This window comes from Petromyzon marinus, chromosome 24, assembly GCF_048934315.1.
Source record: "Petromyzon marinus isolate PM22_M1 ecotype Great Lakes invasive population chromosome 24, UKy_Petmar_22M1.pri1.0, whole genome shotgun sequence".
NCBI classification, from domain to species: Eukaryota; Metazoa; Chordata; class Hyperoartia; order Petromyzontiformes; family Petromyzontidae; genus Petromyzon; species Petromyzon marinus.
Window position 1 is genome coordinate 1,382,601 of NC_133690.1, and position 27,963 is coordinate 1,410,563.

Consider the following 27,963-nt stretch of genomic DNA (forward strand, 5'->3'; position numbering starts at 1 on the left):
TTGATTAGCGCGTCGTGTCGAGCTCGTCGAGAGGATTAGATTGCCGTGTCGTTCGCCTTCAACAGGCAAATGACGTCGCAACGCAGTTTATGCTTATGGGACCCCGGCTCCCGCCATAAGGTTCAGTCGTGCAATATTCCTTCAGGACCCAGTACTCGGTCTCTGCAATATTGATGTCTATGTTATGTTGTTCCTGTTGTCCTCAAGCACCACGGATCTTCATTGTACAATAGCCGGGAAACTGGCTAAACGGGATCATCCGCGTAACATCGCGTGGATTTTTCTCCGGTTTTCCCTTCGACATTTAGACACATGCGTCCAGATGATTTGGCTGCTGTAAATTTCCACATGATAAGCCACTACGTCGAGCTGTCATTTGTGGCCAGGTCACTTGTCAAAAAGAGCTATTTCGCTCAGTGGGCCTTACCTGGTAAAATTTCAGTGTAGTTTTACATCTCAAATAAACTCGAACTCAAACAACCCCCACGATCGAAAGGTATGTGGCGGGCTGAATAGTCCAGCAGTGGCTGGACACGGCCTGCGCCTCGCTCGCTCTCTCTGTGTGTGCGCAGCAGAGGGCTCTGTTGAGATGCACGCGAGGTGCCTGGGGGATCATTACCAAGCCAATCAACACGGGCACACGGCCACCACCAGCAACACCGACCAGCAGGGCTCCCTCACTCCCGTGGCCACCGTCCCGCCCGTCACCTCTTCAACCAATGAAGCGCCTCCTCCTCCTCCTCTCCATGCCCTGACACCACCCCACCCACACGAAGGGGATTCTATAAAACGCGGGGGGCGCTCAACTCATGCGGCAGCAGCTGCCCCCCCACCGCTTCTCGCCGCGACATCAGCACCACGCAGCCCGAGGCGCCAGCTGTAGCTACATCCGCCCCTGCCTCTTCATTCAGCCGTGCTCAGCGGCTGCTGTTGCCGTCGTTGTCGTCGCTGCGGTTGTGAGGCTGAAGATGTCGAGCTACACTCGCGGCTTCAGCTCAATGTCTCTTGGGGGCAGCAGGGCCCGCGGTGGTCTGGCGAGCTCCTACAGCGGCGCCAGGGCAGCCGGGGTAGCGCTGCCCGAGCCCGCGGGCCGCTGGCCGGGCACCCCCCTGAGGGACGCGCACGGAGAACGCGAGGAGATGCAGGAGCTGAACAAGAGGCTGGCGGGATACCTGCACAAGGTGAAGGAGCTGGAGGCAGCCAACGCCACCACGGAGGCGAACATCCAAGAGCTGCTCCGCGTGCGAGGGGCCATCGTCCAGGACCACGGCGCCCGATTCGCGGCCATCGCTGACCTCAGGTCCAAGGTGGGGCGTGCCCAACATCGCCCCCTCACTCTTGGGGCGATAAAATGAGCATCACTTGCCTAACAAAGGGCAGCGTACTTCAATAGGGATTAACGTTGGTCCGGCTATTTTAATACACACAATAGACAGGAAGGACAAGTTCAAAGGGCTCGCATAATGCACATGCATGATGTACGTTGCCTCAGTAATTCCCCCCTCGCATTGCGCGAGAGCGCAGCTGCGTGGTCAACACATCTACGCCTCTAGATAAGGAACGCAACAGGTGGACTTCTGCACAAATCTGGCTGTCGCCTGATAAAGCTAGTTGTAATTACTGGCGAAACGTCGTACTCAGATTGTAAATGTTGTGGCTTGGCTCTCCAACACACCGGTGTGCTGTACTAGTGACGAATTGGCCACGTTCTGTTTACGTGACAACCCTCACTAGTTGGTTGTGTCGGGTGGTGGAGGGTTTTAACGACACATTTCTATATTTACGCGATCTAACCCAAAAACGTCTTATGGATGCGATACGTATACCAAACTAACGAACGAACTCTTTTTTTTCTATTTTTATTTTAACATGTAAGGCCCACCGAGCTATACAGATATGTTTTTCAGAAATGACCAGACTATCGCAAATGATATGCATCATCGTGTGGACATTTTCTTTCGCTGCCAAATGCTCGAAATGTGTTGATTCTTCAAAATGTGGAGGGAAAAACCGGAGGACCTGGTGAAAAAATCCACACGACCAAGGGGAGAGAGACACGCAAACTCCAAATATACAGCAGGTGTCACGGCTATGAAGCCACTGCACCCTTGGGTAAAATCAGATTCGGAATGTTTATTTATACTGGAGGAATTCGATGAGCTATAAAGCTGGTTTTCACAGATGTCCAATATGGGTGGGTAAGAACATTACAGCAACAAACAATACAAAAACACGATAGCCGTGCAAAGTACAGGCAAGGTAAACAAATCACCTAAACACATAAATACAACTAAACCATCCCTATCCTGGCAGGCAAAGCCCACCATGCTGCCACCCCAGCAGGCTCTGAGCGCAGCTGCCTCTGTGTCACGAGCACTCTGAGCCGCCCTCTACGGTGGTATCTGAAATTCGCTGTCTACTGGACATTTGTGAAGAAGACGTTTATAGCTCATCGGATTCCTCCAGTATAAATACTGCAATTCTGACTTCGCAATGCACACTTGACAATGCGCGCTTTTAAAGCGATACGGCATATTAGGGAATATCTTTTAATATTTAAATACATCTCCGAAGCAAATTGTGTTGTAGGAAAGAGTGCAGTTGTGGTTTCAACACTGCATTTAATCTCAGCTTCATGGGTTCAATCCCTGGCAATGAGCGTCGGCGAGAACTCGCATCCAAAGCTGCTCCTGAGTCTTCCCGAGGTCAACGAAGCCTGAAATGCAAATACCTCGTGTGGTCCGTGGCAACAAAAGGCTGCCAGGCGACTGCGAATGGCATTTCGCCCGAAAGTCTGTGATGGTTGACAGTCGTGCGGTGTTTGTGTCGGTGCGTGCACGTTGGGCGCAGATGCTGGCCCAGGTGCTGGAGAACGGCCGCATCGGCCTGGACGTGGACAATGCACGCCTGGCCGCTGACGACTTCCGCTGCAAGTGAGTGCGGTGTCTGCGAGCGACGGGCATGCAGCGAGACTTCGGCTCGCCGGACAAACGGGGGAGCTCCACTGCAGCTATTTCTGATTGCACCGCCGGGGTCGGCTCGCTTGGCGGAGACCGCTTCCCTTCGGGGTGCCCCTTTCTGGCAGCAGAACTTCGGTCGGCACCACGGGAGAGGCTGCTGCCACCTTCCCCGCTGGAGCTCTCGCCCCTCGGATCGTGGTCAGAGGGTTGGCAACCCGCGACTCCAGAGCTGCACGCGGCTCTTGAAGGGCTGCTTTGTGGCGTTAATCATTAACGAGCACAGCTTCGTATTAACATGCTCTTGAAATATTGAGTTTATTGTTATTTTATTGAGTTTTTTTTATTTGACTGCGGGACCTATGGTCGTGGCGACCCAGGTTTCTTCCCAGGGCATTCGTACTGGCAGCATTTGGTACGTGAAATGATGCTAAATATTAACTTGAGAATAGGTTAATATTTATGAAATGACATGACGTAAAATATAACTAAATTAGAATAGCGTGCTCAACCCTGTTGGTGTGTTTGTGCAGAGACAAAGTGGGGAGTGGTGGGACAGTGGTTAGAGCACTGTGCTACAAACCCAGTTCCAGAGTTCAGTTCCCGCTCATGACCAATAACAGTGGCAAATTTCTGAACCGATCATGGATCTTCCCGAGGTCCACTCAGCCTTAATTGAGTACTTTGTGCTCTGGGGAGACGAAGGCAGCCGGGCGTGGTTCTGGCCACCCACCCCCTCGTGTGCTGTGCTGGTCTTTATAGGTGCTCGCTAACAGCACTTGCTCCAACAGTCTATGAAGGCTATATGTGGGATGTTTGTCTTTGTATATGCGTGCCTCACTGTGTGTGTGTGGGGAGCGGTAGTGTAGCAGCTAACCGCAAGCATAACGAACCCGGTGACCAGAGTTTGATTTCCGCTTACGGCCAATACCAGTGGCGAATATCTGAACCGGTCCTGGACCTCCCCTCGGTCGACTCGGCCTCAAATGAGTACTTGAGTGCGATGTGTCAACATCGCTATTCGGTAAACAATTCCGGCCGGGCATGGTGCTGGCCACCCACCCCCTCGTGTGCCATTCTGACCTTCATATGTGCTACTCGCTTACAGCACTTGCCCAATAGTCTGTTAAAGGCTATATGAGGGATCTTTGTATTTTGTGTGTGCAGGTGGGAGACGGAGGTGGCTCTGCGCAGCTCCGTCGAGGCCGACATCGGGAACTTGCACATGCTGCTGGACGAGTACACGGGCTCGCGGGATGCAATGGCCAGCGAGGCGCAGAGCATGCACGAGGAGCTCGCCTACATGAAGAGGAACCACAGGGAGGTGAGGCCCCCGGGACTCCGGGTTGAAGCCCAAGACCACGTGCAGGAGTACTCGTGCCGACGATAGACGCTGTTTACAGTGACACTGCTGAGGATGATGATGGTGATAATATCTGTTAAGATGTTCAAAACGCCAAATGGATACCTTTTTTAAGGCATCATGTCTGCATTTTCTACAAATACTTGTGGCAAAACATGCAAAAAACATGCTGTGATAATATTTGCATTGTCTTTGAAACTGATTGGCCTACACCAGACACAAGCTTCTTAAAAGCTTCTTAGTTCACAGGGTACTTCAAAATAAACTGAACTGAACTAAACTTCTTCATGGCCTTTTGATAGCTTGCAAAATGTATCTATTTGGTGTTTGAACATCTTAACACCTTTTTATTGCCAGAAATGTAAAGCCTATTCTTATTGTTTTAGCATTTATGTAGCGATGTAAATGGGCTGTGTACACTTACCTGTAAGGGCAGACATAGTCCAGCAGGGGTAGTCGCTATCTCCCTAGCCCCAGAGCAGGAGGGGGCTGCGGGGTGTCCTGGGATCCCCCGGAGCCCCCTCTGGAACTCTCTGGAAGGTAGGCGGAGCCAGGGCTGACGCAACGGTGCTGTGTATAAAAGCCGGACCCCTGGAAGGGTCCAGGGCCAGTCCAAGACAGAAGCAAGAAGACCAGCTAGCTAGTACCCTCGGACCCCTAGCTCCGCTGCCCTTGTAAGGGCCGGAACTCTGTGTGGCTCAGTGGTGAGACCCTGGGAACCCCCCCCCCCCCCGGCCTGACGTCCTTGTGAGGGCCAGGTCCGAGTGGGCCAGTGGTCGCAACCCGCACACTGGCTAGGTCGGATTAGAGTTGCCTCCCCTCAGCACCCATAGCCGGAGGACCCAGAGTAGTGGTCCCGTGTTAGGGCACGTTAGCCCGGAGGCAGTACCTCCCCAGGCAGTAGATATAGAAGGGCCGTTGCCCTGAGTGAGCCGGGGCTGTATTGCCGAGTATTGTGAATAAAAGTGTTGCCTCCAAGATCAGCCTCCGATGTTTCCAGAACTCATGACACTACATTTAGATACTTGCAAAAGGTACCATAGATATGATAACATCTATGACGAGTTTCTGGAGATACACCCACAATGCCTCCCAAATTGACATCGCTTAACTCCATGACAATCGCCATCATCGTCAGCAATGAGGATGATGCTCCTGCAGCTAATGGTCCACCATCACCCACGCCACAAGCTGCCTTAGTTTCCATATATTTGCGAGCCACCAACCCTTGCCTCAAATTCACGTTATGACAAACGTGTTCTCCAGTCCTGACGTATTTACGCTGCACCAGACATCCAGTTAGAGTGGATTTGACCTATGGGAGGCTGCCACTGATGTATAGGGTGCCCCCGGTGGCGAGATTTTAAATACTTTGCCCGGTATACAGGAGGTCATGGGTTCGATCCTGACCCTGGCACCTGTATATTTGGAGTTTGCATGTTTTCCCCGTGCTCATGTAGATTTTTCCCTCCACATTTAGAAACATGCGTTTAGAGTATTTGGCTGCTATAAATTTCCACATGATAAGCCACTTCATTGAGCTATCATTTGTGGGCAGGTTGCTTCTGAAAAAGAGCTATACAGCTCAGTGGGCCTTACCTGGTAACATAAAAAAAACATTTATATTTAAAGCTTTCGTGACTGCAGGGATTCATATTCTTGGTTCTTTCGGTAAGTCATGTAGAAGGGAAATAATAAAATAATAAAAGTTAAATAAAATTATCACGACGTTTTGATTGCAACACAAGCAATCATCAGGTGTGAAAACCACAGCAATACATTTTTTGAAAAAAGTGGCGTTTTTTTTCTTAACGTTAGCACCACGGACAGCGACTAGCGGTTGTTCAGACGGACGAGTCCATCTATGCTCGAAACGGAGAAGGGGGGAGAGAAGGAGAATGGAATGTGGTCTGAAAGTCACCGTAAGCGTGAACACAATCAATTAAGACCTGAAATGGTTTATCACATCCTTCCAATGATTGCTAAGCCAGAATCCATCTTCTCGGTTGAAATTGTCTCTGTGTTTGTATATGTGGATAGTCTCATGAACTCATCTCTCATGGTAGCCGGATGGCTCGCAGAGAACCTCCGTCTTGGAGAAGTCAATGTCATGTGAGCCTACTGAATTATAACAGTGGTCTGCCACGGCTGAGGTGTTGGTCCTACCGTGTTTTAGGTCTGCTTTGTGTTCACGGAAGAAAAAAAACATTCTTTAGTTTGCCTGAGCCAGGAATAAAAAAACTGAGGTCGCCAGGTTTGCAGCACAGAGCGTTAGCCGTTCAGTCACCCTGGCAAGGTCAGTAAACCTCTGTAGCCTGACATAGCAGGGGCAGGTGCTATCTGATCCTGGGTCAATTCACCATGAGGTGGGTGACTGGTGCGGTGCATGCACATTGGTAATGGTGGACGCCCATAGTCCATCACTTTGGAGACAAGGGGTCATAATTAATGAGAGATCTGTAAAGCTCTAACACGTTGTGGGCTGTGTGGTGGTCTGTGACAGGACAGAAAGTGGATTCTTAATTTTTCCATGCAGAAGTTTGTTACAGTTTCACATGCGTAGGTTTTCTTCAGGTACTCGAGCTGCATCTGAAATGGGAAACGCACGGTGAGGCTTTCCCAAATAAACGCCATGTGTCCATCATCAATAGCAGCAGCTACTGCTACAGCATCAGCGGTGATATCATGATCATCATAAAAATTATTACCACCAATATAATCAACCTCAGAGATATCAACCTCATCGTTATGAACATCATCAAACTCATCAATCTCTTCGCAATTTAAATCACCCATCACAGCCATCGCTGCGATGCCAACAGTGGCAGAATGGGTCTATTCGAGTATTTGACTCCTGCTATATATTTACATTTGATAAGCCACCGGTTGAGCTGTCATTTGTAGCCAGGTCGTTTCTGAAAAAGAGCTATACAGCTCAGTAAGCCTTATCTGGTAAATATTTATATATATTTTTTAGTCTCCGCAATCGCTCAGATTTTCCCTAACCAGGCTATTTTTTGGGACATTCCACACGTGCGGAATTGGTGCCTCCAAAGGGTGATAACTTTTCACAATTTAATCAGATGCCTCTGATATCAAGGATGATAAAATGGCATCTTCAATTACTTTATCACCAGTCTATTCCAAATATGTTTTATTCGTAATTTTACGAGGCAAATAATCTGACGCTCTTGAGTGAGCATTGCCAAATGTCAAGATAAAGGCCAGTTTTGCGCAAAAATGCCAGCGATCACAAAAGGTAAGCTCAGGACGGGAATTATATAAGGTGCTTGTCACGAGTTTTTTTCCCATTTGTCTTTATCTCTGCAGGAGTTGGGAGCTCTCAAAGCCCAGGTGGAAGGCTCCTCGGTGTCCATCCAGGTGGACAGCGCCAAAGGGGTGGACCTCACGAAGATGTTGGGCGACATGCGTGAGCAGTACGAGTCACTCATTGCTCGCAGCCGTGGCCAGGCGGAGGAGGCGTTCCGGAAGCAGGTGAGCCAAGCCAAGCACTCACCACCAGGGTGAGCCAAGCACTCGCCGCCAGGGTGAGCCAAGCCAAGCACTCACCGCCAGGGTGAGCCAAGCCGAGCACTCGCCACCAGGGTGAGCCAAGCCGAGCACTCGCCGCCAGGGTGAGTCAAGCCGAGCACTCGCCGCCAGGGTGAGTCAAGCCGAGCACTCGCCGCCAGGGTGAGCCGAGCACTCGCCGCCAGGGTGAGCCGAGCACTCGCCGCCAGGGTGAGCCGAGCACTCGCCGCCAGGGCGAGTCACGCGGAGCACTCGCCGCCAGGGCGAGTCGCGCGGAGCACTCGCCAGAAACGGTGGCAAGGAGGTGCCTGTAGAGGTGTACCGTATTTTCCCGCATATAGCCCGCATACGCATATACCCCGCAAAAATAGCGTTTTGTGTAAAACAAATTTCAGATAGCCCGCACCTCCATATACCCCGCATGCATTCATATCTTTAACGTCATTACTGCAGCTTCATTCAATCATATTAATACAACGTTTACAATTGTAATACATTCCACTATCAATTGTTCACGTTAAAATCATAACGTGCACAAAGAAAACAAACTAACCGGAAACGAGTGAACTTAAAACAGTAAATAAGTAACAAAAGTAAATATCCAATAAGTAAGTAACACATAACTGGTAGATTAGTAAGTAAGCATACTGTTAGGCTTACCAGCATTCGACCTCATCATATTACAGCTACTCGACCGGTAGTTACCCCTGTACAGTTTTAGCACTGGTAGATTGCGCACTGCGCAGACAATAGCGACACTATGGTAACGTCATTGCCTCCTGGCAACAAAGCCATTGGAAGTTTGAAACAAAGCTCATGGTCACGACTGTTTAGTGCTCAGCTAATAGCAGCGGCCTAAGGGATTCAGCAATTATGATTCCGCGTCTGGTAGACGCTTGTTAAGGCCTTTCCCATTGTGTAATCCATAGCCTCAGCTGAAACTTTCGCACCCCCTACAGCCACTGAAAGTATCACGGTAAACAAAGTGTGCCCACTTCAAACATTGTCGTTTCATTGTACAAACAATTCGAATAATTTAAAACGTGATAACATGTGCAATTTTAGTGTGAGTGGTTTATTCAGCAGTGCTTTAGTCAAAGGTAAGTGTTGACTAGTGGATAGTACTACCATGGAAACATTAAACGAGTTATGACATGTCACACGTGTAAAATATTTTTGGGATAGCCCGCACCTCCATATACCCAGCAGGGTCTTGTTTTGTTTGTAAAAAGTGGTATACCCGCGGGTTATATACGGGAAATTACAGTAATGATTCTCGATTTGAAGCTTTCGTGACTGCAAGGATTCATACTCTTTGTTTTTTTCGGTAAAGTCACGTAGATAAAACAAAATAAAAATAAAACAAAACAACTAAATCAAATCATGACGTTTCGGAGGCAACACAAGCTTCCGTCTTCAGGTGGAACATTCACAGCAAGATAGCTGCATCAAGTGGTGCGCTCTACAGGTTAAGGTGGGGGGGAGGAGCCAAGCAGGGAACGACGATGAGGCCAAGTTAATCCGTCTTTTGTTTTGTTGAGGGTTCGGGGGAAGCGGTGGTTCACTGCACGGGGGCAATGAAAAATGGTAAAAAAGGCTGTGCGCTTATAAGGTAGCTAAAGTTTTGACTTGGTTTATGACATCTTTCCAGTGGTTGCTTAATTTAAAACCATCCTCTCGGTTGAAGTTGTGTCTATGTTTGTAAATCTGAATGGCTTCATGGACAAATCTTTGGTAATAACCGGGAGCCTTGCAGAGAACTTTGGTATCGGAGAAAACAATGTCATGAGAACCCGCTGTGTTGAGACAATGATCAGCCACGGCCGAAAAATTCATCTGCCGTGTTTGAAATCTGATTTGTGCTCGCGAATTCGGTCAGAAATATGTCGTTTCATCTCCCCGATATAGCAGTCATCGCAGATACAACTCAATTTGTAAACACCCGGGGTGTTTACAAATTGGTAATGGTTCAATAGAGGCGCACACACTGAACTTGGGAGGCAACACTATTTATTATTAACACAACGGGTAGCTCTTCACATAGGGTGGTGACCACTGACCTATTCTCGTGAACACACACCATTACCCACTAACACTCGCTAACACTGACTCTGATACGACTAGCGTGGCCAAGCCAGGAGGATACTGGTTGACCACGCTGACTTGAGGCTTGACTCTTATTATTCACGAGGTGTCTTCATGAGGCATCTTCATCTCGGACCCGAGTAGCCTCGAACCCGGTGCAGAGGCCGCTTATATGCGCCACGGCGTGTCCGGGCCACACCCCGGCGATGCCCACCTTCAAGAACTCTCGAGAAGGCTCTTCCTCTGTTCATGTGGCCCCCACCAGCGTCTACGCTCCCACAAGCGCCATCGCTCGGACTGTTCTATTAGCGGGAGTCAACACGATACCCCCCTCGGTGGCGTCGCGAGCAAGCGGCCTGCACAACCGGAGGAGGACGAGCATTTGCTTCCCTGGGGGAACCGTGACCATATCAGTAACGAGCGCCTGTACCGACACGCAGACCTTGATCGAATCATTGGGCGACGACACGAATGCAACCCGCCGTCCCAAAGGCAACTCTAAACACCTGTGGTCCGTGAGGATTTTGAGGGTTATCTTCCCAAGGAAGTCCGTCTCTGACAAACACGGCACCACCAGGAATTCAGTGACCAGGATGGGCCCTTGCAACGTAATGCCCCCGATGGATACCTCCGCCACTATCTGTCCCAAAATTTCCAGCGAGCTCCCGTTAGCCACGAAATAGGGAACGGGGACGGGACGCAACAGGCCGTGGCCACGACTCGACGGGCCAACTGCGACCACTGGTTGCGCCCGAAAGGCCAACTCTCACCCGACGCCGTGGAGCCTCCGCTTGGCGCAACCCGACAAGAAGGAGTAACAACCATACACGATCAAAAGATGGGTGAGGTGGGAACAAGGGCCGAATGTGTGGTGCACCGCGACTCGCCTGGGGACCCTTGGACGTCGATGGCGGACGAGGAGACGTGGACGGTGGCCCAAAACGTCCCCGGCACGGTGCCCGACACTCCACAGCGACGTGTCCCGGCCACCCGCAGCTGAAGCAGACGCCGCGAGTGGAGCCAGGCCGGGGAAGGTAACGTGGAGGCCGGTCACATCGCCATTGGTGCTCGGCAGCGTGCCTCCGATCTCCGGTGCTGGCCACGGCGGCACAAACTGGGGTGGACTCGTCCTCCTCGGAAGTCTCACGCCCATCGACCTGTGCAGCACAAGCCACGAGGCCCGAGCGCTTCTTCAACCCGAGGCGAGACTGAATACACCGTGCAATCACGAGGGACGTTGGCTCGTCATCCTCCGAAGCAGGTAGGGCGACGTTCAGCTCCTTTGCCAGCCCCAACAGTTTGTCCATCACCAGGGAGTCGATGCCCGCCGGCTCCAATTTCGGGAACGCTGCCTGAGCCAGCGACAAAATGGCGCTTCCGAAGGTGAAGGGCGTCTCGGTTTCCCCCCACCGTCTTTCCATGAACCTGTTCCGAATACTGGATGGCGGGTCGTAAATAATGGCCATCTCCTTGAAGGCCAGCACCAGCGTGGAACACGGTGCAGGCGGAATGGCGCAAAATGCCGCTAACGCGTCATCATCGAGAGATGTGGGGAGCGCCTTTAAAGCCTCTTCCTCTGTCTACCTCGTCAAGTGCAGCTCGCGGAGACGTGGCGTTTAAACGCCTCCCAATCCCCATCAGCCGCCGTGAATTCCCGCACGAACAGGAGTCGGCGATGCAGCGCAGGGACGTCCCGCTTTGTGGCTGGCGGGTGTGGCGAAATGGCGGCCTCCCCGCTGCGCGATCCCGCCAAAATGGTTGCCGCGCGATCTGGCAGCGTGGCTGGAGTTTTACGCGGCCAGACCGTGGCAGCAACTGCACCGTTGCCACGTGGTCCCGGCCCAAGCGCCCCCGTCGATGCCTCCCCGATGTCGAGCTTGGCGACCAATTCAGCCCTGGTGCCCAGCAGCTCAGCGAGGCGGGCGCTCGTCACCCGACGATCCTCTGGCGGCGATGGGTCCACCGGCTAGACCGCGCAGCGCTGCTCCGTCGCCGGCGAAGTGTCGGCGGGGCTCTCCGGGGCTGCCATCCCCGGGGCTGTCGGCGGGACGAGATTTACGTCGTCGTCCTCTTCTCTCGAGGAATACCTTGTAGGTTGCCTACAGCGTGTGAGCATCGCGCCTCACTGCAGGTAAATAGACCCTAGTGTTTGCCACTTCCAACACCAAATGTAATGGTTCGATAGAGGCGCACACACTGAACTTGGGAGGCAACACTATTTATTTTTAACACAATGGGTAATTCTTAACATAGGGTGGTGACCACCTACAGTGAGGGAAAAAGTATTTGATCCCCTGCTGATTTCGTACGTTTGCCCACTGACAGAGAAATGATCAGTCTATCATTTTAATGGTAGGTTTATTTGAACAGTGAGAGACAGAATAACAACAAAAAAATCCGGAAAAACGCTTGTCAAAAATGTTATAAATTGATTTTCATTTTAATGATGGAAATAAGTATTTGACCCCCTCTCAATCAGAAAGATTTCTGGCTCCCAGGTGTCTTTTATACAGATAACGAGCTGAGATTAGGAGCACACTCTTAAAGGGAGTGCTCCTAATCTCAGCTTGTTACCTGTATAAAAGACACCTGTCCACAGAAGCAATCAATCAATCAGATTCCAAACTCTCCACCTTGGCCAAGACCAAAGAGCTCTCCAAGGATGTCAGGGACAAGATTGTAGACCTACACAAGGCTGGAATGGGCTACAAGACCATTGCCAAGCAGCTTGGTGAGAAGGTGACAACAGTTGGTGCGATTATTCGCAAATGGAAGAAACACAAAAGAACTGTCAATCTCCCTCGGCCTGGGGCTCCATGCAAGATCTCACCTCATGGAGTTTCAATGATCATGAGAACGGTGAGGAATCAACCCAGAACTACACGGGAGGATCTTCTCAATGATCTCAAGGCAGCTGGGACCATAGTCACCAAGAAAACAATTGGTAACACACTACGCCGTGAAGGATTGAAATCCTGCAGCGCCCGCAAGGTCCCTCTGCTCAAGAAAGAACATGTACATGCCCGTCTGAAGTTTGCCAATGAACATCTGAATGATTCAGAGGACAACTGGGAGAAAGTGTTGTGGTCAGATGAGACCAAAATGGAGCTCTTTGGCATCAACTCAACTCGCCGTGTTTGGAGGAGGAATGCTGCCCATGACCCCAAGAACAGCATCCCCACCATCAAACATGGAGGTGGAAACATTATGCTTTGGGGGTGTTTTTCTGCTAAGGGGACAGGACAACTTCACCGCATCAAAGGGACGATGGACGGGGTCATGTACCGTCAAATCTTGGGTGAGAACCTCCTTCCCTCAGCCAGGGCATTGAAAATGGGTCGTGGATGGGTATTCCAGCATGACAATGACCCAAAACACACAGCCAAGGCAACAAGGGAGTGGCTCAAGAAGGAGCACATTAAGGTCCTGGAGTGGCCTACCCAGTCTCCAGACCTTAATCCCATAGAAAATCTGTGGAGGGAGCTGAAGGTTCGAGTTGCCAAATGTCAGCCTCGGAACCTTAATGACTTGGAGAAGATCTGCAAAGAGGACTGGGACAAAATCCCTCCTGAGATGTGTGCAAACCTGGTGGCCAACTACAAGAAACGTCTGACCTGTGATTGCCAACAAGGGTTTTGCCACCAAGTACTTAGTCATGTTTTGCAGAGGGGTCAAATACTTATTTCCTTCATTAAAATGCAAATCAATTTAAAACATTTTTGACATGCGTTTTCTGGATTTTGTTGTTGTTATTCTGTCTCTCACTGTTCAAATAAACCTACCATTAAAATTATAGACTGATCATTTATATGTCAGTGGGCAAACGTACAAAATCAGCAGGGGATCAAATACTTTTTTCCCTCACTGTACCTATCCTCGCTAATACATATCATCACCCGCTAACAATTGCTAAAACTGACTCTCTGATGCGACTAGCGTGGACAAGCCAGGAGGCTACTGGTTGACCACGCTGACTTGAGGCTTGACTCTTCTTCTTCACGAGGCGTCTTCATGAGGCATCTTCATCCCGGACCCGAGCAGCCTCGAACCCGGTGCGGAGGCCGTTTATATGTGCCTCAGCATGTCCGGGCCACACCCCGGCCACCCCCACCTTCGAGACTCTCGAGAAGGCACTTTCTCTGTCCACGTGGCCCCCAAGGTCCCCCCGGGGCCCCCGTCCCCCACCTTGATCCGGTAACGTGTCCAGCTGAGTTCATCCAGAGTGCCACGGCCTCACCCAACCCCCGCGGTACTGACCCACAGCCTCCAGACCCCCCGAACCGGCCGTGACGTCATTCCCACATCCCGACGTGATGATGTCATGTGTGCATGGTAGTGACGCTCCCCCGCATAGTGATGTCACGCGTATGAGTGTGTAGGCTCACACGGTAGTGACGCTACAAGTCACTACAGTGGGAAGCAGTGCAGCAATTAGGTTTAAGAGGTACGATTTTGGCGCAGTTTGAATATCCTCCGTTTGTGCGCATTGGCTCTCTGGGCGTTATCACCGCATTCAGGCGCAACAAGGAATTTCCGCAATTATCCCAATCAAAGAGCCACCAAAAAAGGTCTCTCTTAAAGGCTGTGAAAGACTTTAACTCTTTGAGTGAAGTGGCCTACACCAATTTCTAAAAAAAGTTAGGGGACTGATTTGAGACCACTACATGTGGTGGAGAGTAGTTTTTTGATGTCTCAAATTAAGAGGTTTGCCTGGTACACGTAATGACTCTTCACAATTTATTCCGATGCCTCTCATAACAAGGATGATGAAAAGGCATCTTTAATGACTTAATCACCAGTTTATTCCAATCATGTTATATTCGTAATGTTTACGAGGCAAATAAATGCCCGAAGGCTCGTGAGCAGTGCCTCGTGTCGTCAGGATTTGGCTGTTGGTTGACCGTCTGTTTGGTGAGGTGACAACTCCGCAAGGGATAATATATGCATTGTCTTTGAAACTGATTGGCCTACATCAGAAACAGCCTTCTTTATGGCCTTCTCTCACCAGTGTTAGACTAGAGAAAGCCACAAGGCGAACAGTACAAGTACAATACAAATGTAGTGACATATAATGGGTCACTATGGCGCCTAGTTCCAGTTACTGATAGAGAGGGGGACTGGGAGTGTAGTAGCGCTCCCTGCCAGCAGGGTACGCTATGTTATGGAAAGGGTCCGTAGGGGAGCATGGTTCTGGTGGCTGGCATTGAGGGGGCATCTGAGGACATAGCAGCCGGGTTGGCTGGCAAGGGCACGTGACTGGACAGGGTAAGGATGTGGGTCAAAGGTGACAGAAGGGACACGTGGTGTAGGGTCCAGAACCTTCTGGTGAGTTTCAGAAGGGAGCGTGGCCGAGGGCGGAGCCAGGCCATACTGGGGGGCATAAAAGGGAGGTCCCGGGGCTGCATCGGGGCTGTCTGCTAAAATGGAACCCGCAGTGCTACGTCTTCTCCTCGGTCTCCGGTCTTCGTGCTCGGCATCGTGGGTCAGGCAGTGTGCCGACTGGCCTGACCCGTTTATATAGTTACTCCGTGGTGGTTACCGGTTATGTAGTTATCCCGTTGTGGTTACTGGTTATGTAGTTACCCCATTGTAATCGTAGAATAAACGTGTTAACTCCTGCATTAGTGTGTCTCTCAAGTGAACCCACTACACAAGTATCAGAGCACTTATAGCTCGGGTCGAGAATTATATATTTGTATTGCCTATTCTTATTTTTTCTAATTTTTGATACTTTCAAAAAGGACCCATAGATATAAATTAGTTTATTTAGGAATAAATTGTTTATTGAAGGCATTGTCTGGTACTCGATGGTTACTTTTAGGTAACTACTCATATGCCTTTTTAAAGTGCTCTGTAATTCACAGTTTACTGAATGTCACTCGCTTGATGTACATTATCATCAATGTGTGGGCAAGGCTGAAGCGACACAGCGAACTGTTTATGGATTCATTGGTGACCGACCGATCAGTGGTACATGCCGAGAACTTGCTTCAATCAAACCTGGTGCTCCAAACACCGTGGGTCCCAGCAGCGCTGGCTCGGTGCTCCAACACCATATTTTACCCCCTCTGGCACCATATGGAGGATGCGTCCTCGTACCGATGGGTTGGTCTAAATTCTGAGGATGAGAAGAAGCTTTTGGTAACAGCCACCTTGGGGCATGAAACGTTCTCTCGGATAAAAACATTATTTGCAAACCGAATTATCACGGACACGCAGCTGATGATATTGTGGCTCCATTTCCAGCCAAGGCCACCGCTGAGCCAGGGCACATTTGGCCACGTGGCAAATGGGGACTTCATCACATTCCCACGTCCTCCTTCCCCCGGCCCTCCAGTCAAGCTGCACACAACACACCCTTCCGCTCATTTCTTCACACGACAAACACATATAGTAGTAGCACTACATGTGAAATTAAAGTGTCCAAAAATTCGGGACCCTCCTGCTGAAGGAGTATTAGAATTACACGGAGGCTGTCTTGAACCGCATTTTGTCCCAGAAACGTTTAAGTCTGGTCACCAAATTGAAAGTCTACCAGTGCTGTGTTTTGTCAATTCTGTTGTTGTATGCTGTGGATGCCTGGACATAGCTGATTTGGATCAGTTGCAGTCCTTCCACAGGCGATGCCAAAAACACCTTCTTGGCATCCGATAGTTCAACTTTGTGAGAAATGTCACCCATTGCAGCTGCGGCTGGTCTCCTAGCAATTGAGAGCTTAGTTCGAGGGAGACGGCTCTGTCACTCTGTGGACACGTCGCTCCATCTTGATGCGCAAACTCTAGCAGCAAATTGCGCACTTCAGTTGATGGTTAATGTTTGAAGTGGACTGCGGCACTCAAAGGAATGGTGCCTCCCCCGTGGTCACACCCCCGTGATATGCGAATGCAACAAATCACTCGAGATACCGGTGTATGGCAGCAAGAACAGCTCGTACGAATGCTGTCACAAGAGGTCACACTTTTGATGCAATGGTCCTCCACTGACTATGCGTGATGAATGCATGAGGCTGACCTGGTTTTGAGGGGTTTACAGGAACGTTGCTAATTGCATGCTTCTGCATCCCCAGCTGGAGTCGGTCAAAGTGCAAAGTTTCCAGCAGGACCAGGCAGCGTCCGCAGCCAAGGCCGAGTTGGCAGAGGTTCGGCGCACGATGCAAGGCTTAACGGTTGAGCTGGAATCTCTGATGGCGCTGGTGAGATATTCCACGCGTTTACACTCGCACATAGGCAAGCACAACATCAGCAGTCACCACTAGGTGGTAGTGATCTCACCATGTGCCAGCAGTGTCCGACTCTCCGTGTTGCTTAAAAGTCTTCGTTTTCCACCGTGCACTATTCTTTTGTGATGGGTTTTCTCGTAATTTACAGATTTGATTTTCGTCGGCATTAGCCAAGCTAATGGACCCCATAACGTGAATCTGTCGACTCTGCAGATATGGTTCCCAGAGGCGGACTTTGCAACAGTGAGCATTGGTGGCTGTGGTGCACTGATGAGTCCCAATAATAACACCGATCTAGATTTGCCTCTGTCTCACTGCTGCTGCTGTCGGTCGGTGACATCTGCCTACATTTATTTGATGGTGACCTAAGATGAGAGGACCACAATACAGCTCTTCAGCAACTGTTAGTTTTTTTTGTATAATGCACAAAGACTGAGTGCTTTTTGGCCACGGAGCAGGCAAATATCCCTGACAAATGGAGTGGTATGGAGAGTTGGTTGACCTGGCAATAGAGTTGGTTGATGACTCGTTTGTAGCAGGTGGGATATCGAACCTGCTTTATAACCCGAAAATCAAAACCAAATCTCTGTGACTAGATATGCATGATTTTGCAACCAATAACATGATTCATAATATATTTGGGTTAGGCCATGGAATGATTTAACCAAATCTATGTCCATTCTGACTTCTGAGATTGTTATTGACTTCCTGGATTTTGTCCTGATGATGCTCGACAAAGTTGAAATGAAACGGCATGTATGTAATTGCTAAATTCGTTCGTCAGGTTCTTTCTTCAACTCACCAGTGAGTGAGATGAAACAATAATAATTTGTGCATTGTTAAAGGCTCGTCCACCACGTGACGATTAATTTGTCTGGCTGTGTCAGGTCATGGAGGGTTCTTAACGACAAAAATATGGTCAAAAGATTTGGTGATACTGCGTTGATAGTGGTGCACAAATAACAAAAATGTATGATAGTCGACGTTTTAGGCAATGGCCCTTATTTACAGCACAAAAATAGAAAGCCAGAGAGATATAGTGGGTATTACAAAAGAGTTGGAGAGACTGTAAATATATATTTTTCTCATTGTTTAGAATATTTCTCATTTTATGTTGACATTTATATGATGGCGCTTTGAGTTGCAGATATTGTGCCAGAAATGCGCCACATATGTAAACAAAAATACACTTGACTGCGCTGAGACTGCACTTCATACCGTGGGGCCTGAACAGACCTTGTCAAGTGACTTTCTGGCCGAATCCAACAAAAAAAAAGCTATTCTGAACCGAAATCCCCATGCGGTGTCGTCCCCTCGCTCTTGACGGTTTCGTGCGCGGCTCCCATGCAGCTCGGCTCCCTCGAGGAGCAGCTGCGCCAGACGGAGCACGACAACGCCCGGGAGCTCTCCTCACACGGCGACCAGATCGGCGCTCTGCAGGGCAGGCTGCACTCCGTGCATGGCGCCACCAACGCCCAGCTCCGAGACTACTCGGAGCTGCTCAACATGAAGATGAAGCTGGAGCAGGAGATCGGCACCTACCGGCGCCTGCTGGAGGGCGAGGAAAGTGGGTATAACTAGGGACAAGTGGAGTCATTGGGGCTAGGCTCCATTTCTGTAAGCTACCGCTAGCCAACGGTGGAAATTTCACTTTCCCATGGTGGGCTCGAGTTTCTCATAATATAATCATTATATGAGAGCTTATAATGTGAAGGTGTACTGGTGGGCGGCTGATATTACTCAAAGTGGCAGCCACGCCTCTCGCAATGGTTTTGGCAAAACATTGTCCCATGGGGACTGATTTTGCCTTGGCAATGCCCTCCTGTGGTGGGTGCTATTGGCCCAATGAAGGCTCCTCTGCCTCTGGTAGTTAAACCGTACTTGGGCTTCCACCACCCTGAACGAGATCTCATTTAGCCACGACTACGTTTTTTATTTGAATGTACAGTGTAAGTAGTGAGAGATATTTGGAACTGGAGACTAGACTAGCAGACTGGAGCTGGTGGGCCTGAGTGGCAGTGGACAGTTCTTGATGGCGAGACACACGCTGTGAATTGTGGCCGAGCCACCACCCCCGTGGCAGCCATGTGGACGTGGAGCAACCAGGGCATTGACATGAGGTGGGGCAGCTTGTTTTCGTATTACGGCCGCGTGTTTGGGCATTCACTCTCTCAGTGATGGGTGGTCAATAACTTCAAAAGGCCCTGACCAAAGTGTGCAACCTTCCACAAAGCAGATATTAAAGATGCTGCCATTGTCATTCACGCATCAGGCTGTCATATATATTTACACACACACATATAATAATTTTGATTTAAAGCTTTCGTGACTGCAGTAATTCATATTCTTAGTTTTTTCGGTAAAGTCACGTTGAAGAGAAACAACAAAATAATAAAAAATATATAAAACAACAAAAAAATTCTCACGACGTTTCGACCATAACTCAAACGGTCATCTTCAGGTGTGTTGGGTAAACTGCCAAATCGTGGCAGTTTTATAATAATTTGTCAATGGATTTTGAAAAAGAGTCCTCTTAATTTAACAAGTTCCTCAGATTATTAACTGGCTAAAATTGAATGGCGATTAGTTTATTTCTGTTAGCCTTGTATTTCATGGCTTCCTTTTTAACATTTGCAATAACATATTCATCCATTTTCGTAATAACGTATTTCCATGTACAATTAACTGATTACATTGTCACGCACTCTCACGTTGATCAAAATATAGGGAAATAGCGAAATTGAACTTAACACATGGATGGCTCGCTCGGTGGTGATGTCACAGCCACAGATGCTGCGATCTCTCCCTGGTGTGGGTAAGGGCGGCTAACCTGTTAAACCCGTGTTATGTATCTCTGTCGTGTGCATCACATATGAGTAGTGACTGTGAAGTGGATAGCCATGGGTTTCTATTTTCACATCTGGATATAGCTCCACGCTAAATCAGTCAAGTTATCACCTGGATGTAAACTAGAACAAGTTGTTGTGCAAAAAGTTTCACTAATCTGGTTCTGATTTTGATTTTTGTTTTCACAGGTTCACCCGTTATCCCAGCTGAAGCTACAAAAGGTGCGTAATGTTGTTAAATTAACGCTTTATGTATATGAGAGTGTAACGCAGAGGCTTGCGCTTCTCGCATCAAGGCTGTACATTGATCATGGCGTGACATCACAGTTTTAATCAGGCCAGCTACTCATAATTAAATCGGGTTCTTAAATGTCGTGAGTTGATATTTACAGCTCGATGACATTGTGGCACAAAACCAAACGTTTACATTTGATATTTCACTGAATGATTAAATCCCACAAAATAATCATTGGCGTCTTTGTTCACTGAGCCTGAAAGTATTTCTTACAAAACCCATCGTTTCCAATGGCCCTTTGGAAGTGCATAATTGCAACATCATTGATTTAGTACAAGCAGACTCTAGCTCGGTTTCATCAGGATAGTCGGACACTGAATGAGATTTCATGAGCCCGGCTGAACTCTAAGGTCTAAAATGTGTAAATATGTCACCTGATTAACATTTAGTGTTCACGCTGAAGTGCCGTTTGCAATGACTTAATAAGCATTTCAGTGGGATTTCCATGGTCAATCCATTAGGTCACATGATGCTTTTGCCTGTTGGACGAGGTAAATTATTTGACTTAAAACTTGTCATAGATTATGTTAGTAGTTTATATATATACATAGTAGGTAACTATTGGACATGAGATGTGGGCCCTGGCTGCATCACGCTTTGTCACCACTGCCAGCCACATCTTGGTGCTGAGCCAGCAACCAGGGCAGCGCTGTGATAACACTCGTCCCTTATGGCAAGAAACGTCTGGGTTCGATTCCTGACTTGGCCACCTTTTTGTGTGGAGTTTGTATTATCTCTCCCTGTTCTGTGTGGGTTTCCTCCGGGTTCTCTAGTTTCCTCCCATAACTAAAATAAAACAACAACATGCAATCCTAATCTGAAGAATTATCTGCAAATGACTCATTTTAGATTACACATAGCAGCAACATCGCCGCTGACTTGAAAAACTTGACAGGGCCCTACTGCATACGAGTCTGGGGGCTTAACTCGGTAAACAAGTGTAAAATGATTTTGATTTAAAGCTTTCGTGACTGCAGGGATTCATATTCTTGGTTCTTTCGGTAAAGTGACGTAGAAGAGAAATAATAAAATAATAAAAAGAAAACTATTAAATCCTCACGACGTTTCGATTGCAACACGAGCAATCATCATCAGGTGCGAAAACCCACAGCAATAAAATTTGAAAAAAGTGGCAGTTTTTTCTGAACGTTAGCACCACGGACAGCAACTAGCGGTTGTTCAGACGGACGAGTCCATCTATGCTCGGAACGGAGGAGGGGGAGAGAAGGAGAATGGAATGTGGTCTGAAAGTCACCGTAAGCGTGAACACAATCAATTAAGACCCGAAATGGTTTATCACATCCTTCCAATGATTGCAAAGCCAGAATCCATCTTCTCGGTTGAAATTGTCTCTGTGTTTGTATATGTGGATAGCCTCATGAACGAATCTCTCATGGTAGCCAGATAGCTTGCAGAGAACCTCTGTCTTGGAGAAGTTAATGTTATGTGAGCCCACTGAATTATAACAGTGGTCTGCCACGGCTGAGGTGTTGGTCCTACCGTGTTTTAGGTCTGCTTTGTGTTCACGGATGCGGTCCGAGACATGTCGTTTGGTTTCTCCAATGTAACTGCTACCACAGAGGTGACTTAGTTTGTAGACGCCAGGGTACTGTATGTCTGGAATCACATCTTTTACAGACGGGACCAGATCATGGATTTTATGTACTGTGTTGAATCGGACCTGGATCTTGTGTTTATTCAAGATTTTGGAGATTTTTTTTGTGACCACCGCAATGATAGGGTAAGGTGATGGTTTTGAATGGCTCCTCAAGAGGGTCCTTCTTCATGGCTGGAGTGATGGCTTTGCAGATTGTGTAGTCAGAGTAACCATTAGCCTTGAGAGCTTGGTGTACAGTGAGGGAAAAAAGTATTTGATCCCCTGCTGATTTTGTACGTTTGCCCACTGACAAAGAAATGATCAGTCTATAATTTTAATGGTAGGTTTATTTGAACAGTGAGAGACAGAATAACAACAAAAAAAATCCAGAAAAACGTATGTCAAAAATAAAAGACACCTGTCCACAGAAGCAATCAATCAATCAGATTCCAAACTCTCCACCATGGCCAAGACCAAAGAGCTATCCAAGGATGTCAGGGACAAGATTGTAGACTTACACAAGGCTGGAATGGGCTACAACACCATTGCCAAGCAGCTTGGTGAGAAGGTGACAACAGTTGGTGCGATTATTCGCAAATGGAAGAAACACAAAAGAACGTCAATCTCCCTCGGCCTGGGGCTCCATGCAAGATCTCACCTCATGGAGTTGCAATGATCATGATAACGGTGAGGAATCAGCCCATAACTACACGGGAGGATATTGTCAATGATCTCAAGGCAGCTGGGACCATAGTCACCAAGAAAACAATTGGTAACACACTACGCCGTGAAGGACTGTAATCCTGCAGCGCCCGCAAGGTCCCCCTGCTCAAGAAAGCACATATACATGCCCGTCTGAAGTTTGCCAATGAACATCTGAATGATTCAGAGGACAACTGGGTGAAAGTGTTGTGGTCAGATGAGACCAAAATGGAGCTCTTTGGCATCAACTCAACTCGCCGTGTTTGGAGGAGGAGGAATGCTGCCTATGACCCCAAGAACACCATCCCCACCGTCAAACATGGAGGTGGAAACATTATGCTTTGGGGTTTTTTTCTGCTAATGGGACAGGACAACTTCACCGCATCAAAGGGACGATGGACGGGGCCATGTACCGTCAAATCTTGGGTGAGAACCTCCTTCCCTCAGCCAGGGCATTGAAAATGGGTTGTGGATGGGTATTCCAGCATGACAATGACCCAAAACACACGGTCAAGGCAACAAAGAAGTGGCTCAAGAAGGAGCACATTAAGGTCCTGGAGTGGCCTAGCCAGTGTCCAGACCTTAATCCCATATAAAATCTGTGGAGGGAGCTGAAGGTTCGAGTTACCAAACGTCAGCCTCGAAACTTTAATGACTTGGAGAAGATCTGCAAAGAGGAGTGAGACAAAATCCCTCCTGAGATGTGTGCAAACCTGGTGGCCAACTACAAGAAACGTCTGACCTCTGTGATTGCCAACAAGGGTTTTGCCACCAAGTGCTAAGTCATGTTTGTAGAGGGGTCAAGTACTTATTTCCCTCGTTAAAATGCAAATCAATTTATAACATTTTTGACATGCGTTTTTCTGGATTTTGTTGTTGTTATTCTGTCTCTCACTGTTCAAATAAATCTACCATTAATATCATAGACTGATCATTTATATGTCAGTGGGCAAACGTACAAAATCAGCAGGGGATCAAATACTTTTTTCCCTCACTGTACGTGCTTGAGTTCACTGGCAATGTGTTCCTCGTCGGAGATGCATTGGGCTCTATGGTGTAGAGTCTTGATGAGGGAATTCTTCTGGGATGGATGGCGATGGGAATCCTGTTTTAGGTAAGCATCTGTATGGGTAGCTTTCCTGTAGACAGAGTGGCTCATTGAACCATCAGGTCTCTTTTTATTAGGACATCCAAAAAAGGTAGCTTGCCATCTTTTTCGATCTTTTTCGACTTCCATGGTAAATCTGATGGCTGGGTATATGGAATTGATGTGGTCGAGGAATTGGTCTAGAGCAGGCGGCCATGTGGCAGGATGACAAAAGTGTCATCCACGTACCTTTTCCATAAGGTCGGGCGTAGAGTGGCAGTCTCAAATTTCTCCATGAAAACGTTGGCTACAACCGGAGATAGTGGGGAGCCCATTGGGGTGCCCTCAGTTTGTAGAAAGTTCCATTCCAGGTGAAGTATGTATTGGTTAAGCAGTGTCTCACCAGGGGGGTACCTCAGTGTTCAGTCCTTGATGAACCAAGTCTTCAATAATTGCGATGGTGTCAGGTACAGGAACTTTGGTGAATAAGGATACCACGTCAAAACTGGCAAGCAGGTCGTCTGGGGACAGGGAAATACCCTTGATTGTCGATACCAGGTGAGTAGAATTTAGTACCGCAGAGGTGGTTTTTCCAGTGAAAGGCCGCAGGATTTCAGACAAAAAACGAGCCGGTTTGTAGGTGGGGGAGTTGATAGTAGAGACGAAGGGACGAAGGGGGTGTATCTTCTTTATGTATCTTTGGCAAGCCATATAATCTTGGTGGCCTGGCAGCAGAAGGTTTCAACGAGAACTGGTTTGATCAATTAATGCGGTTGAATCAGAAATGATTTTGTTGGTTTGACAACTTGATTTCCAAGTTTTATTGTTTCATTTTTATTATTTCCCTTCAACGTGACTTCACCGAAAGAACCAAGCATAAGTGTAGAATGCAAACTACCAAATTCACCACTCGTTTTCCTGTAGAATTTTCTGCTATAGGAAAATATGAGTGGCGTTTTTAGTAATTTTAGAGGCGTTCAAATGCTAGTCTATTGTAATGAGTAAACGGCGGATGTTATGCCACGCCGATGTGCACGATGCAAGTGATTGCGGCGGCGATGTCTCATTGCAGAGGAGGTTAAGAAGAGGAAGAAAGTTGTCATCACTCAGACCATTGTGGATGGTGAAGTGATCAACACGTCTGAAGAGGTGTCTGAAAGTAACGAGAAGTCTTGAACGTGGGAAATACCTGCGTCTTCCCTGTAGTTATTACCGGCAACCCTTTGTTTTGAATTGCACGACTTAAACTGGACAGTATAATTTATGGAGCGTAGTTCTTAAATGGGAAAAAGTATCTGTTGTATAAAGTGACACGTGTATACATGCGCAGTTGTTCCACAATAGGTAACAGCTGACGGATGTTGGACACTGGAAACCTTTTTGGCAAGGCGCATGTCCTCCCCAACTGAACATTATTCTCATCGGCTGACAAAATGGAGACTGGTCGCGTCAAATCGTAGCAGAATACCGGAATGATATTGTGCAAGTTCACTGCAGTATTCCCTCGTTAGTCGCCAAGGATACTCGTGAATAGAACATTTTGCGGAGAGTGATTTTGCCCTACGAAAACCTATCTTTTTAATGAATTACCTTAGATAAGCACACCAATAAGCTATTAAATACATGAAAATTATAGCATAAACAATTTAATATTCGTTATAATAAACAAAGTGCAAATAAATGTTAAAGTACTGAATAATAGTTTAGAAATTCTCATTTTATCTTATCACATTTTCTCATCAATTTATTTCTCTCTCGATGCGTTAGTCGTGTAGAGTTCCAGATGCGATTCGTGGACAGCCAAAATCGCGGATAACAAGTTTATGAATAACAAGGGAATACTGTACAGCGCGTGTCAGCGGCAGCTTGATGTAGCGCCCAACCACAACAGCTGAAATACTGCCCATTTGGCTTTTCTCACCAATAAAACCTACAACGGTTACGGTTAAGTTGCAAATAAATTCTGCGTGTTTTCCCTGCAATTAAAGCGATCCTGCCTACAGCACACTGAATCCTGCACTGCATATCGGTTTTATGGAAGCTCCAACGTTTTCAGATGCAAATGTTTTTCATGTTACAGCACTAAGCACAATAGCTAGAAATTTACTTCACTAACTGATCTGTTGCTGAATCGCTCGATTGATATCAAATGTATAGATGTTACATTTTGATTGATTGTATTTGTCTACTGGGGTAAGAAACATTCAGCCGTAAGCTACTTTACAAGTGTAGTGAGTCCAACTGAGTTGCAGACGTTATATTGGGAGCAACACTATTTATTAACACAACAGCACGAACATAACGCAACCTATGCTCGGGTCTCGAATGCCCATCTAGCCACACTACGGTGGAACTAGACGCGGTTCGCTATCCTGGTCCGGACCACAAGCTGGGTCCCGTACCGCGTGGCTAGAGGCTTCTTCTCCCTTACGTGGGTCTTCCAACACCAACACTTGAAGAACCCTGAGCTCCTCACGGAGCAATCGTTATATGCTCCCGGGCTGGGGCTGGCTCCGCCCTTAGCACCGCCCACCTTCCAGGCTCCTCGGGCTCCTTCTCGAATGTTCCCGAGAGCTTTCCGGAACCACCGGTGGCCCCCGTCCAGTATAGTCCGGTCACGTGTCAGCAGGTCAGCCAGAGTGTCATGCCCCAGGGTAACCCTGGCTGGCTGACGCTCCCCCTCGCTCCCTCACTGGGAGCCGGCACCGCACATCGCTCGCGGTGCCTTCGCGCTCACCCAACCACCGCTAGAGTTGGTACTGCAGCCCATACCACGGGCTGCCCGCAATGACAACATTACCAGCCGTGACTTCGCAAGTCCCGGCACCACACAGTGACAAGCACAGTCACTACACAAGGATCCGAGTGAAAAAAGGAAGTTATAGCAAATAAATCAACATTGCAGACACCGAGTGGCAAACGCAGTCAAGGAAAACAACATTCGGGTACTGCACCACTCAAGCGAACTCTTTGAAGACCGCATGCTGTTCGTGGTGTTTCTAAGCAACGTTAAAGTATATTTGTTTAGCGAGAGACCAAAGATGAGGATTCCCATGACCGGAACTGCAGGCCACTGCCAGTCTAGAGAGAGTCTGCAGACATTTCTCGAGTTGCCAGAAGCTTTGTACCCAAGACTAAATTAGAAATTATGATGAGGGAAAACATGATACAGAACATAGACTGGTGATTGCCTCCACTATGTTGAGTTGTGTCATTGGCATTCCTCATGGCTCGTGATGTAATTACATTCCACCCTCTTGTATATTTCATCACTGTATTTGTTTAACGTGTTTTACTCTACACAATATGCTGTTCAGTTATCAATGTAATGCAAAGCTAAACATACAATCGAGGTGTAGGTTTTAACTTAGGGGACTTAATTGTTGCTTTTTAAAAATGTATTCCTTATGTAGTTGGATTTGTGTAAGCTTGCATGCACATAAATTCACTCGTGTGTGTGTACGTGGTTTAGCATGTTCAAATTCCTTGCCAAGCATTAATAAAAAGCTCTTGTTCTCTATGTGTTCTGCTTGAGTTGTGCTGGAGTTTATTTATGTTATTTAACGAATGCTTTTACACGTGACTTTTACACAGTTCGGGCACCGTATACAAAATAAAATCTACTCCAGCTGGAGTGATTGTGTACAGCAAGGTACCCAAATAACGGCCACGACCCGCACGGCTTGGCGAGGCCCTCATCCAGCAGTGGATAGACGCAAGGGCTGCACATGCGCAGTATTTATAATTACGACATTCCTGCAGCTTGGGACTCGAGCGATGAACTCGGACATGATATCTGCTACCACTACATCTGGGGGTGAGTGTGGGGGAGCAATGGTAACGGAGGACGGGTCCTGTGACCGGGGTTGGCACATGCAGTGCAGAACATGAGCTGTACGTTAGATGTGTAGAGGAGTAGAATGGGGAAGTGGCGTCACGTGTGCTGTCCAGGGCGATGACGTGACGTCATGCGCTCGGGGCAGCAGAATGACGTCACGGATCCCCAAAGATAAAAGGGGGACCCCGTGACGTAGGGCGGGGTCGGAGCTGGAGAGTAGGGTCGGAGAAGGGTGGAACGGGGAGCCAGGGGCAAGAGGGTAGGGATAGGGGAGAGGGCACAGTGCCAGGCTAGACGTGGCTGCGCTCCTCGCTCGGCCGTGTTGGCTGATCCCACGGCCGGCGCAGAGGAGACAGCACAGGGCAGCCGGCTGTGTCGGGACCTAGCCCGGGACCCCTAACCCCTGGGAAGTTGTTCACCCCCTGTGTGTGCTGTTAAGATTT

The 27,963-nt window shown here is 48.3% G+C and overlaps 1 protein-coding gene across 1 annotated transcript; it reads left to right on the forward strand.

The window, feature by feature from the left end:
- The first annotated feature begins 339 nt into the window (after positions 1–339).
- LOC116945428 (keratin, type 1 cytoskeletal 11-like) lies at positions 340–27,202 on the forward strand. Its single transcript, XM_076069290.1, has 8 exons — positions 340–1,307; positions 2,851–2,933; positions 4,125–4,281; positions 7,651–7,815; positions 17,003–17,128; positions 18,506–18,722; positions 20,191–20,223; positions 24,755–27,202. The coding sequence occupies exons 1-8, from the start codon at positions 810–812 to the stop codon at positions 24,856–24,858; spliced, it is 1,383 nt and encodes a 460-aa protein (XP_075925405.1). The 5' UTR covers positions 340–809; the 3' UTR covers positions 24,859–27,202.
- Positions 27,203–27,963: the final 761 nt, after the last annotated feature.